This window comes from Mauremys mutica, chromosome 8 (genome assembly GCF_020497125.1).
Source record: "Mauremys mutica isolate MM-2020 ecotype Southern chromosome 8, ASM2049712v1, whole genome shotgun sequence".
NCBI lineage: Eukaryota > Metazoa > Chordata > Testudines > Geoemydidae > Mauremys > Mauremys mutica.
This window is the reverse complement of record NC_059079.1, coordinates 64,997,142-65,010,968: the sequence shown is the minus strand read 5'-3', so window position 1 is coordinate 65,010,968 and position 13,827 is coordinate 64,997,142. Positions and strand designations below refer to the sequence as shown.

The 13,827-nt window shown below is 42.9% G+C and overlaps 1 protein-coding gene across 16 annotated transcripts in view; it reads right to left on the bottom strand.

Moving 5' to 3' along the window:
• Positions 1-9,482, bottom strand: part of DNM3 (dynamin 3) — a 406,816-nt gene extending 397,334 nt beyond the window's left edge. For all 16 annotated transcript variants that reach the window (XM_045026194.1, XM_045026192.1, XM_045026186.1 and 13 more), the window contains exon 1: positions 9,312-9,482. In XM_045026194.1, the coding sequence (XP_044882129.1) occupies positions 9,312-9,457 (146 nt within the window). In that variant the 5' untranslated portion in view covers positions 9,458-9,482. The remainder of the gene's footprint in view (positions 1-9,311) is intronic.
• Positions 9,483-13,827: the final 4,345 nt, after the last annotated feature.

Below are 13,827 nucleotides of genomic sequence, written 5' to 3'. Positions count from 1 at the left end.
TATCATCCTCATATGATGAGACTATGTCATCGATCTTATCTCACATCCCCAGGGCCATCACAGACAGAGTCTGGCAGTACTTCAAAGCCTGGCACGTAAATAAATGGGATTTTACACATCTCTAATCAAATAATGTTGCCTTGTTCATTTCAGTGCAACTCATTAAAAGAATATGATACAAGGTCACAGTTAAATTAATAATCTTTTCCCACTGTAAACGTATTTACACTATATACTGAGACATGCAGCTCCAAAGGATTGCTAGTAATCCTTATAGCACCATCAAGCTACCAAACAAAGGGAGTCCATACAATGATATTTATAGGTATACAATGATATAGGTAGCATGTAGGAACCCCAGTCATAGACTAGGACCCCACCGTGCTGTACCAAACACAAAACAAAGAGACTTGTCCCTGACCCAAAGAGTTTACAATGTAGTTGAATATTCTTTGATTACACTAAAAATTTAACCAGTTGGATAAATTATTGTTTATTACAATGGTCCCCAAACTTTTCACCTCATATTCCCCTTTACCTCATCCACACACTACCACCCCCAGATCCAGGGCCAGGAGCAAGGACGCAGCTCTGGGAGGGAGGGACACGGACAAGGGTAAGGGAGCTGAGGCTGTGGCCACAGCTGGGGACAGGGGTGAGGCTGGCAGCCGGGGGCGCGGCCAGGAGCGGAGCTGGGTGGTGTTCCCTCCCTGCCTCTGTGGGGGCTGGCCTGGGCCCCAGCCATGCCCCCAAATGTTCCTCCATTCCCCCCCAGGGGGTGCACCCAACAGTTTGGGGACCTCTGGTTTATTGGTCAAGGTGTCTTAATACAAATATGATGAAACACAACTAGGAGTTATCCAGAGAAGACACATGCAAACACCTGTATTAGTACAGAGAAACAACATCACTGCTGAGACACAAAATGGAGAAACAAACACTAAAATGTATTAATGCAGTAGTGATGCAACATGACTCATACATAATGTAATTACCAAAACATGCTTTGGGTTATATTTGTAGCTAATATACTCTGGTCTTACGATCATGCACTCACACTTCTCTGTGTCACAATTAGAAAGGAAAAAGAAACTACTGCTTTCTGCCTTTGGCTACTGTCTTTTATGTTTACATTCCTTGGTCCTGCAAGTAACACTGACTGTTGTATTAAACATCTTGTTCATTGTTTGTTTTTGTATTTTGAAAAAGAAGATAAATGTAAAAGATCAAAGACTGTATAACTAGACAATCAGAATCATGTGATTGTATAGCTATGCTATTTGTCTACATTATACTATTACTCAGATATAATACAACCAAGCTTCCCACCTTGCTGAAGCAGTGTGAATCGAATGCAGAGGTGTCAAGGGCCAGATCAATGGTGAGAGAGCAGCAGAGGGAATAGACTGGAACAAAAAGCAGGGGGCGGGACGGGTAGAAAAAAGCAGTAATGGTCATGTGCGTGATCATATGTAGTGTGTTCTAGAGCACTGACGCTGCAGGACATGTGCATGCAGCCTAATGACTAACTGCTTTGAAATTAGTTCTATGGTAAAGCACATGACTTCTACTGTGAGGATTTGCAGAAGCAATGTTATGAAAGGACAGGTATGACGCTGCAGGAAGATAATCCAGTATATGGTAAAAACCCAAGGAAGGGTTTGGATTTTGACATTCTTTAAGGATGCCAAAAGCTAGGTGCTTGTGTCAAAACACCTCGTTCATCAAGTAATAGTGGCTTTTAGATCTGCATAACGTAACTAAGTTATTTGTCTTATACGGCTTATTCATCACAATTTGTATCATTTAAGGAGAGAGACTCCATCAGCCTAGATAACACCTTGTTCAAGTGTATTTTTACACTTGCTCATCAATGGGTCCTTTTACTAGTACTCATGTGGCAGCTGTAAACACTAATGTAAATGAAAGATGACATTCCTGGATATGAACTGTTAAATTCTTATACCCCACCTTCCATCTCAGCATCTCAGGACTTCACACAGGTGCTGTCAGGGTTAATGTTTGAAGCAAGCACACTTGTATGCATTTTACAGACACAGACACAGAAGCAGAGTGGTTAAGTGACTTGTTCAAGGCCACACAATGAGTCAGTGGCAGAGATGGGAATAGAATCCCTGAGTCCTGGCTACCTCTATCCTGTTGTAACCATTACACACTTCCTCTCTGTATTTACAGTAGAAGTAGCAACATTACAAATATCTTTCCTTTAAAAGCTCTTCTAGGATTTCCCCTCTGTTTGGCCAATGAATAGGGTGGGCTGTCACATGTTTCAGAAGTTAATGGGAGTGAAATCCTGCAGAGCATGCCTATTAGAGAGAACAAAAGAAAAGGACACTGGTAACCTGTTTATACCCTCTAACCCAAGCCCCATGTTTAGGACTCAATCCTGAGAGGCAGCGAGGACTACATTTTTAAAGGTATTTAGGTGCCTCAAGATGCAGATAGGTGCTTTCAAAATAACCTCATTAGGACCCTCCCTCCCACTGGATTTCAAATGGGACATTTAAATCAATGGGCTGTAGGTACCTATATGCTTTCGAGAATCGCAGTAGGCCGGGGTAGTCAGCCGGTGGCACGCATGCCCAAGGTGGCACGTGAGCTGATTTTCAGTGGCACTCGCACTGGCCACCAGGCTGGGGGGGGCTCTGCATTTTAATTTAATTTAATTTTAATTTAATTTTAAATGAAGTTTCTTAAACATTTTAAAAACTTTATTTACTTTACATACAACAATAGTTTAGTTATATATTATAGACTTATAGAAAGATCTTCTAAAAACATTAAAATGTATTACTGGCACGCGAAACCTTAAATTAGAGTGAATAAATGAAGACTCGGCACACAACCTCTGAAAGGTTGCCAACCTCTGCACTAGGCACTTATATACCTTTAAAAACCTGGCAGCAGTTTCCTCCTGTGAAATGATAAGTGCCCTCGATTCAAGGGCAACTTAGAGATCTCAGCACAGTGCAGGATTGGACTGCTAACAGACACCTCTTACATGTTTTAAAAGTTATTTAGGTCCTGAACAGACCTAAAATATTAAGTTTGTGGTTACTATAAAATCAATATATCCTAGTCCTATACAAGATAGGAAAGTTACATGAAGAGTATCCTCTATATAGCCATTAAATAGAAGTGTTCTTTGATTATTCTGAACTGTTGACAATCCAACTGAGCAAGGATCGAACTCTCATGATTCACATCTGGGCTCAAGTCAGATAACATGACACTGCCTTACAACTGATAATTTGAAAGCTATTTTTTGTAAAGAGAAGGCCTATGAAAATGTTTACATATCATTATCTGCTAGTACATATTGACTTAACATTCCTACAAACTGCTTAAATACTGGATTAAGAGCCTCCGTTACAAGACTACATGTCAGAGAGCTACCTTTACTGTTCATTGTCAAACACAGGTTTCCTTAAAAAAAGATAAGTATTCTAATCAATTAAGAGTATCTGCCAAAAATAAGGAGGAGATTGCTTAAACTGAAAATTCTAAGGAAAAAAACTTGCCTTCTACATGAAGAGTATCAATCAATTTGATCACTTGTTGTCGAATGTATTATAGTCAAGAACACATTTATTTGTGTTTACACATTGCATCTATCAATAATTCTCTAAGCTTGTATCCATGAATAGCAGTTCAACGTCCACATCTATCAAGTTCATATTTAAGGAAAAACAAGGTAACCCATATCACGTATACACATTTAGAGGTTGTAGAACAGTTATAAATATGATATGTTGGAAGGATATTAAATAGGGAACTAGACAATGCACATGACCTCTATTCAGTGGAATATATATTTAAATTCCCAGAAACAACTCTCTCAGTACTCCGGAATATTTTGATAACTAGATTAATGGAGTAACCACAGCTGTACAATCCTTTAATTAAATTGACGGAAAGGAGGGAAATGACATGTTTGAAGAAGAGGATTTCCACTTCCATTAGATCCTTAAGATAAAAAAAAAAATAATACAGACCTGTATTTTAGTTTGAATCTACTGTCGTTTTTCTCTGGTCTGAAAAGCTCGAGAAAAAGCTACCAATTTTCTAGGAGATTCCTCACTAGTTAATCCTATGACAGTACAATTTATAATTACAGTTATTAGCCATTGTACTCTATGCCTCCTCAGAATGCACAAGCTCCACTAAACAGGTGTCTTTGCTCTGCAAATATCAAATGCATAGCTTTGACAGTCAGCTGAACTCTCTTCTTCTTCCCCTCACAATCTGATATAGGACTTTTAGCATTAGCAACTACCACTGCAAGGTAAAATAATTACATATGCACATGAAGAAATGCTGTAATTTGGGAAACATGCACTGGTACATGTTTTATAAGAGGGACCAAAAACTAGAATAAAAACACCACATACTGCTCCTAAAGAATAAGTAATGGTGAGGAAATGATCAAGAAATAATGGCAGATTCTGAAAAGGTAGCAAAATCATATTACAGAACAGAACCTCAGGCTTTGAAAATTGAAGTGCACAGTCTGCTGTGTATGTTTGACTGTGAATGACGTGATTATAATCAAAAGTTCACTTCCCTTATAAAGCAATTACTTTGCCACATGCCAATTACATTAAGCAAAGTAGGAAATAGAGAGCTTTCATTTTTGAAATCCAATTATTAATACTTAAATATTCATAAAAGTCAGAAAATAAGGTTATTCCACTTAGGACTGAAAAAAGAGCCTCTGAGAAGAGCACAATAAGCATAGGAGGGCTGCCATTTTAAAAAATTCACTCTGCTGAATGGACTCTCCTCTGAACAAGTCTCTGCTGTGCTTTTCCAATGTCTGAAAACTATTCACATTAGGTACAATTTACAAGTTTGCTTCCTGCCCTCTTGCCATTATTTTTCTTTTATATATTACTCATTAGCTTCCAGGGAAAAATTTTTGAAAAGCACAAATGGGGTACAGGCCTTGATCAGGCACCTACTAAAGTCAATGGTGCAGAACCACGCACCAGGCCCAGATCCCTAAAGGTACTTGGGCCCCTAACTTCCATCGATTTAAACAGGAGTTAGGTCCCTAATGCTTTTGAGGATCTGAGCCTAGGGTGCCCAATTCTCATTGACTTGCAATGGCAATCAGATACCTAACTTCTCTTTATGCCTTTGACTATCTCTCCTGCTGGTTCCCACACTGCTAGACTCCTTGGTTATTAGTTTGTGCACGTTTACTTTTATTGCAATTATCCACTGGTGTTGGAGGGGGGTGCAGAATGGAAGAATGCATGTTGTTCTTACAGTCTTCGTTCCTCAGACAATGGTAGACAATACTGTTTCCTCCAAGTGTGTAGCACAAATGTTCCCCCAGGGGAAGGACTCGCCAGAAGGGCGCAGACAACCTCTCCTTTGTTCTCCAGAGTTTTAAGAGAGTCTCTAGAAGTTACATTGGCAAAGAAAACCTTCAAAATATTTCCCAAGTGTAATCAAATCAGAAAAGTCTGCCTAAGTTTGCACTGGCTCCAAAATACTGACTCTGAAGTGTGAACATTATGCATTTCAATGGGTACTAACTTAGCTATCAGTGATGTTGCTGTTGAAATTGCATGAATTGGCAATAGTGCATTTAAAGTAAGTAACAGCCTGTAGCAGGGCTAAATTTGTATCTCATTATGACACAAGAATTTCTGGCCATTGCTCAGTTTTGGGAAAGCAGAATAATAATACTAATAATAATAATAATACCACCACCTATCTCAGCACTTTTCATCTGTACATCTCGAAGTGCTTTGCAAAGGAAGCAAGTATTATTACTCCCATTTTACTGATGAGGAAACTGAGGCACAGCACAGTGATACTACCCTGCTGGATGTGGCAGAGCAGGGAATAGAACCCCAGGTTGTCTTAGTCTAGTGCTCTATCCACTAGACCACACTGCCCCCTTCACATAATTCCAAAGCTTGTAGTTTGTAACTGCAAGTTCAGAGACCAGACTTCCACTGACTGCCATTAGTATTTCTGTGCCCTCCACAATCTCCATTATTAAACAAACTTCATACTGCTACCTTAGAGGACAAAACCAATGTGCATCATTCACCCATTTCACAGACAAGATAATGGAGAACTTGTACAAAATCACTTCAAAAGAGCTGGAAACAGAACCCAAGTCTTACAGAGAGCCAAGCCTCAGACATTCTCACACATAGCCTTTCAGAAGGGCTACTGCAAACTAGATGCTGCTGGACTCCACACTAAAAAGTGTACCTAGCAGTCAGGCCACAGAGATTCACAACCCATAGTGCTTACACACTAGAAAATCTGATTGCTCAAGTGGAAGAGAGAGGCTCATGCTTTTACATCCAGAAATCCCACATCCAGCCTCCACAGACAACCCCAACAGGGACGTTGTCACATTTAATTATGCTGTCTGTAACCACTAGTCCCCAATCTACTCTCAGTGCTAAGGTGAGAAAGTAAGAATCCTGATGCCCAGCATTCCACTACTGCCTCACAAACACTTGTGAAATCCACTTGCAACGTATGTGTCACATCTCCAGGCATGGTCTGGTCCGCACACAGGATAACAACATGCTTTCCCACCACAGACTACTGATATAGCTGAAGTGGAATAGTCTGTACTGTGGTTATGAAGGCTGTGGGTTCAAAAACTGCTGATGTAAAAAGAATACATATATGTGTGAGGGAGTGTAAAGACCACGGACTGATTTTATATTGCAAAACATTTGATGTGGATTTGAATGCTCTGTTAATACCTGTTTTACTGTCACATTTTCACTGTCTGTATTGGGTTTAGTAGCAGCTTTCCCTTGGACACAACAAGGTGAAGCACACTTAGCATGTGCGAGACTGACAGCAATGTATGAGAGATTATGCCTATGTCCGGGTAGGATCCCATGCCTGTGTAAACTCCAAAAAGTAAGAATTGGATTTAATAAGCTTATTGTTTCCAAAAACTTAGCTTCACTCTCATCAGTATTTAGGCATCCCAGTGCATAGGTGCTGGAACTAGTGGTGCTAGGGGTGCAGCCTCACCCCCTGGCTTGAAGTGGTTTCCATCATATACGGGGTTTACAGTTTGGTTCAGTGGCTCTCAGCACCCCCACTGTACAAATTGTTCCAGTACCCCTGTACCAGGGACTTATAAAGCCTGTCACTGATAAGTCACCAGTGTAAATCCAGCCCAGCTCAGCAGGGATTAAAAAGTTGTAGCCATCACAACACTATGAGATAAGTCTGGCAAGTCCACGTTGCAGCTCCCACATCATAGACTCACCTCTTTACTTTGCACTAGACTAGATGGTAAGCTCTTCAGGGAAGAGACTGTCTTACCACAAGTATCAGGGGTAGCCATGTTAGTCTGTATCCACAAAAACAGCCAGGAGTCCAGTGCCACCTTCAAGACTAAGGGATTTATTTGGGCATAAACATTCGTGGGTAAAAAACACACTTCTTGTTTTTTACCCACGAACACTTATGCCCAAATAAATCTGTTAGTCTTTAAGGTGCCACGGGACTCCTCGTTGTTTTTGTCTCTTACCACATTTTGTAAAGCGCCTAGCACTATGGGTCCTCAAGATCCTGTCTGCAGGAGCTCTCACTAGAAGATCAAAATGATCTTCTTTACTATAAGCGTGAAAGTGGGCAACACTGCAATTGTCACAAACACTGCAGGTGGGCAGGGGGAGTACAAAAGTGATAAATCAGTCCAAAAACATGCTTTAAACTCTTGGCGGCGGGGTGTTTTTTGTTTTTTTAAAAACCTCATGTTCTGGGGACCAATCCCAGGATTTTTGAACTTTTGGGACTGGCAGTTGTAGTATTTATAGTTGTTTCTTCAACATTTATATTTTCCCAGAAAGATCACTATTAAGTATCCTAGCATAATAAGATTTTAACTGATGTTATCCAAGTTGTACTGATTTTTTTCTACATCACAGAAACAAATGGGCTCTTCATAAATATTTTGAGACCAAACAGTGCTCAGTTAAAGGCCAATAAACTTTATGTCCTCCTTTAAAAAAAAACAAAGCCCTATTCCCCTAATCATTTTACATTCCCTTGATTAGTTTTGTAGCACTGGAAGTTGTGAAATATGCCAATGGGGAATAACTCCTGCATAATATTTGTGCCCAATAGCAATCACATCAGGAACCTTGTCTCTTTCTCAGAGGGAAGTACAGATTTAGCACAACACAACACCGTCCTCTTGGATCTCCAGCACAGATAAACTGCACAAGAAAGGTAAATGATAGCCCATTTCCAGACATGATCTGTGAAGTCAGTTGTGTGATTTTAATGCTACAGATCTTTGGCCAAACGTTTCTCTTGGCTAAAACATACACACCCCCAAAACACATGCACAACATGGATTTCTCCAATATATACACGTCAGTGTTTACAGACACAAAACCTTTGTTTCTGACACCTGTGAGAAAATTTGTGGTTTTCATTGGATGGGATTCACTACACTACAACATGTTTCTTCTCTTTATTACCCCCCCACTCCTCAGTTTTATAAAGGCTGCTTATGAGAGCATTTAACTTGAAATAAATGACATGGGTGGATGCTGTTTTCTGGTGTGACTTAGCATCCCTGGCTGGCTGACAGCATCCTCTGCAGGCTGTGAACAAACCTTCATTAACTGGAAGATATCAAAATCCCCTGGCCATCCCTCCCTGCACTATTCCCTTTAATTCAACCTTGCAGAATTCAACTAGCAACCCATCTGGGCCAAGTCACCTCTCCCTGGCCCTTCGGGTCTCACAGCAAGGACAGGCAAGTGGATTTTCATAACCACTTTGCAAAGAGCTGTAAATGTTATAGCCTCCGCTGATTTACCTCTCCCCAGAGCTTTTGCCGACTCAAACATTAACTGTAAAGGCCAATCCCTGGGGGGGGGGGTGTATTTCAAGGAGGCAATTCGAGGGAGGGAGCTGTGGGTTTGGAGGGATGTCAGCGGGGTGAGGGGGTTCAGAGAAGGGATTTGGCGCTGTCGGTCCGAGGGGATGTGAGAGGGGTAATTGCCAAGAGGCAGCTCAGGGAAGGCTGAGAGCCAGGGGATGTCAGGAGGAAGCGGTAGGTGTAGAGAGGCGGGGGAGGCTGCGGGTTCGGGGGCGCTGGGGGATTGCTGAGGGGGGTAGAGCAGCAGCCCGCAGATCTGGCGGTGCGCGAGGGTGATAAAGGGGGTCGGGGCCGCCAGAGGGGGCCGAGAGGCGGGATAAGCGGGGAGGGCGATGGGCTCGGCAGCCGACTCCGCCCGAGCTCGCCCCGGCCCGCCGGGCTCCCCGCCGCCCCTCACCTGGAGACGCAGTTCTCCAGCACCGAGCTCTTGCCGGCGCTCTGCCCGCCCACCACAGCGATCTGCGGCAGCTCCAACAGGCAGCTCTGCCCCAGCGCCGCGAAGGCGTCCTGCAGCCGGTTCACCAGCTCGATGAGCCCCTCCATCCCGCGGCCGCTGACAGGTAACGGACCGGGCTGAGCGGCGCGCATGCCCAGTGCCCAGCGCGCCCGAGGGCGGAGCCACCCAGCCACGCCACGCCCACTGCGCCGGCAGGACACGCCCACCGCCTAGCTCCGCTCCCCGGGCGCTGTGGTGGTGGTGGCAGCAGGAGCGGACTGGGTGGGAAGCAGCACTGGGCCCATTGAGCCTCGGGGAGGGGGGGTCCTAGTGTGACAGTGGCAATAGTGACTGCTGGTGCCAGTGCCCCTAGCCCACGTGGAAGCTGCGCCTGCTTTAGGGGGCCAGGGCCAATCTACACACACCAGGTCACATACATGGGATTTTTTTAAACTAAATAATGTTATTTTTTTACTCAATCCATTGGGAGCCCACTGTATTCACCTTTTGCTGTCTGCACATGTTAGGTACACACAGGTCACATTTTCAAGCTTTTCTCCATACCTCTAGGGCCTCAAAACTTGTTTTTAAAATGAGGGCCAAGACCAGGGTAAAAAAATCACAAAAGTTGGCAACCAGCTTCTGGTCTAAACCCCGTCTTTCTATCCTACCTATAACTTTGGTTCGGAGAAAGCACAACTTACATTAGAAATGCCCTGCCATCCTTTTAGGTATCTGAAGAAACACTGCTAGTTACTTGAGGATTATTTTTAATCTATTTTTCATCTCCTGCTAGCTCAAATACAGCTTCTTACTACCCCCTTCAAACTCACCCTTCAGCTAACGCTCCTTGAAAATGCTTTAGGCAGCTGTATGTGAAGAAAATAATTTACAATAAAGCAAGTTATGAATGATTTTCAGCATTATGCATACTGAGTGAGCTCTCTTTTGGCTAGTTGCACCGTAGAGAGGAGATAAGGGGTCTAGAGATGACAGCTTTTCTTTTGTATGCAGTGTTAGTGTAGCCATGTTGGTCTCAGAATATTAGAGAGACAAAGTGGGTGACAAGGTGGCTTGTCTCTCTTACCAACAGAAGATGGTCCAATGAAAGCTATTACCTCACCCATCTTGTCTCAGCTTTTCTTCTAGCTTGAGAGGTAGCAGCCTGTTGTTTTTGGAACTCTTGAACAAGGTTTCTGCCTCCAGCTTTGCATGTGTTTAGGTTCCCTCCTACAACTGGCTTCTTGTGACCAGATGGCTGCTCCCACACAGAGCCCCATTTATATAAAGGGTTCTGCATGGAAGCCACCCACACAGAGCCAGTTGCAAGATTAAAGAACAACCTTGGAGATGCTGTGGCCTCTCCCCAATGAAGGTTCCATCGAAGATCCCATTCTAAGACTGATTTTCATTCATCTTGTAACAAAAGGCAAGCAAGCAGTAAAGAAAACCAAGCTTGCAATATTGTACAGTTAAAAAGCTGACAATTATAATGTCTTGTAAAAATTCAGTAAATATTCCTTGACCTGAGGAAATTTAAATATATCTTCTTTTTTAAAATGTTGACAAAGTGGCTGTGGATCTGCCCCAAACGTGACATTATACCACAAAACATGAAACTTAGGTAGAGTTTGACACTGGCTCATGCAACAGCCACTTTTCAAGAACAGGGAGAGTAAAGAAGTTGCCGTTATTTTAAACTAGAAATGATTCTCTGGCAGTGAAATTGATGCAGAATATTTTCATCGCTGACCTCTGAACTGGCCCAGGTTACTTCTCAAAAGTGAAAGGAAGCTACAAGATATAGACAAATGACTCCTCCTGCTCCTCCATTACCTACTAACCCCCCCACCCCCCGAGCTTAGGGAGAATGTGTGGGAATCCATTTTCCTAAAGGGGTGAACTTAAGTGACTTGCTGAAAGTTACAGGGAATTTGTGACAGCACCAGAAACTGAAACTTGGTCTCAAGGTGACAAATCCAGCCACATCTAATCTACTAGACCTGTGGTTCTCAATCTGTTTTGGTCTGTCACTGTGACCCACACAATGACCAAAAAATAGTCCCGTGGCCCAACTCCCACAATTCTGAATCATAGGATCATTTTCTGCCCATGAGGCAGGCTTGTGGGTTGTGGGGCCATTTGTCAGCCATTTTGTGCACTGCAGAACTTGCAGACCAAAACAGGAGGAGCTGGGCCTAAGTGAGGCTTCTCCTTCCCCTTGCATGGTATTTAACTACTGGGATTGAGACTGAGAATCACTGCTCCTTAGGGGCTGCAAAGCCAGATCCATAACCCTTCAGACTCCAGCCCTAGAGCGGAGGAATTGCTCTCAGACTGGATAATGGATAGACCGGACAAATCAGAAGTGGGACAGGAGTAGATTAGATTAGGGAGAGGGTGTAGGAAAAGGCTCAGGGAAAGGGCAACAAGGTTTAAGATGGTGCAGACCTCGGTTGCTTATTAGAGGGTCCCTGAGCGGGAACCTGGAGTAGAGAGGGTGGGATCAGGTTCCCCTACCAGACACTACGGGGAGTGGCACCATCAGGGCAGTGAATGGGAAGACTGCCAGAGACAGTTTGTATGGAAAAACTTTGATACCCCAGAAGGGGGAAAACACATAGTTACCTGACCAGAGGGCCAAACTAATGAAGAAAGGGCACCCTGAGTTGCAGAGGGAGAAAGGCCGCCTGGCACATACATGAGTGGCAAGCAGGGGGTGTCGGACCTGAAAAGAGCAACCAGGAGGAGGTGCTGTAGTATTGAGTGAACTCATCACGGGCACAGAAAGGTTCAGTAACTTGGCAAATGATGCTGATATTGGTATTGGCTACATAACAACAGCCATTGGAGAGAGTGGACGCTAACCCTTGTTATGTGACAGAGCAATACTCTTTTGTATTGTAACCCTGACCCAGGTCATGTGACTGGAGCCAGGAAATAAAGGTTACCTTCTTACCAGGACTCTGGTATATCACTCCTTTATTACATGGTGTCAAAAGAAAAACTGGATCTGTGCCAAAAATGAAACCACCTGAATCCCACTTTGTGGAACAGTACCTGGCAGACAGTCAGATGCAGCACATTCAAATTTTCAAGAAGGAAATGGTATTTCAGGGAAATCAGAGAGGGAGAAATGTACCTCGCTGCTACACGTGACTGGCACAGAAGCATTGGAGATTTATAGTCCAGTCCAGTGGGCGCATAGGAGAGACTGCAAACTGCTAGGCAAAGTCATTCAAAAATTTCAAGAATACTTTGATTCACAGAAGAACGTCACTTGGAAAAGATGCCTTTTCTCATGGGATGCATTAACAGGTGTGTTGTGAGCAAGACACGAGAAGTCATTCTTCCGCTCTACTCTGCGCTGGTTAGGCCTCAACTGGAGTATTGTGTCCAGTTCTGGGCACCGCATTTCAAGAAGGATGTGAAAAATTGGAGAGGGTCCAGAGAAGAGCAACAAGAATGATTAAAGGGCTAGAGAACATGACCTATGAAGGAAGGCTGAAAGAATTGGGTTTGTTTAGTTTGGAAAAGAGAAGACTGAGAGGGGACATGATAGCAGTTTTCAGGTATTTAAAAGGGTGTCATAAGGAGGAGGGAGAAAACTTATTCACCTTAGCCTCTAAGGATAGAACAAGAAACAATGGGCTTAAACGGCAGCAAGGGAGGTTTAGATTGGACATTAGGAAAAAGATCCTGTCAGGGTGGTTAAACACTGGAATAAATTGCCTAGGGAGGTTGTGGAATCCCCATCTCTGGAGATATTTAAGAGTAGGTTAGATAAATGTCTATCAGGGATGGTCTACAGTATTTGGTCCTGCCATGAGGGCAGGAGACTGGACTCGATGACCTCTCGAGGTCCCTTCCAGTCCTAGAGTCTATGAATCTAGAGTCTATAAACTAAGTGCCGGTTGAGACCATCGACTATTATGTTACAGACCTGAGTAAGAAAGCAAAGCCACATCAATTTCAAGAATTAACAGACAGATTGTTTAGAAACAAATTATTTTTGGTGTTACTGATAACTAAGTGAAAGCAAGGTTATTTTAAGAAATTGACTTTATTTGTAAAGAGCAAGGGATAGTTGCAGGGCTACTGAAAACAGTGCTTCCCAAATGAAAGTATTAGCAAACAGAGTAAGAACTGCAGTTCATTTAATTAAAAAAGTGTACCTAGGCTAAAACTACTAGAGTACAAGGATAATCAAATGGCAGGGATCAGATTTGTTTGCAATACAACACAAAGGTCCTGCATGCAATAAAAGTCACCATTTTGCAAAAAAGTGTCATTCTCAGCAAAAGTTGCAAAGAAATACAAAAGCAAAAATAGATTCATGAACATTCAGCTGGAGGACAAAGTGAGGAGGAGGAGGAGGAGCTGGCCTCTTAATAAATTTACAAAGCAAAGTTCTACAGTTGTTTGTAACACTGGAAATAAATGAACAAAGAGTGAACTGCAAAACAGATCCAAGATA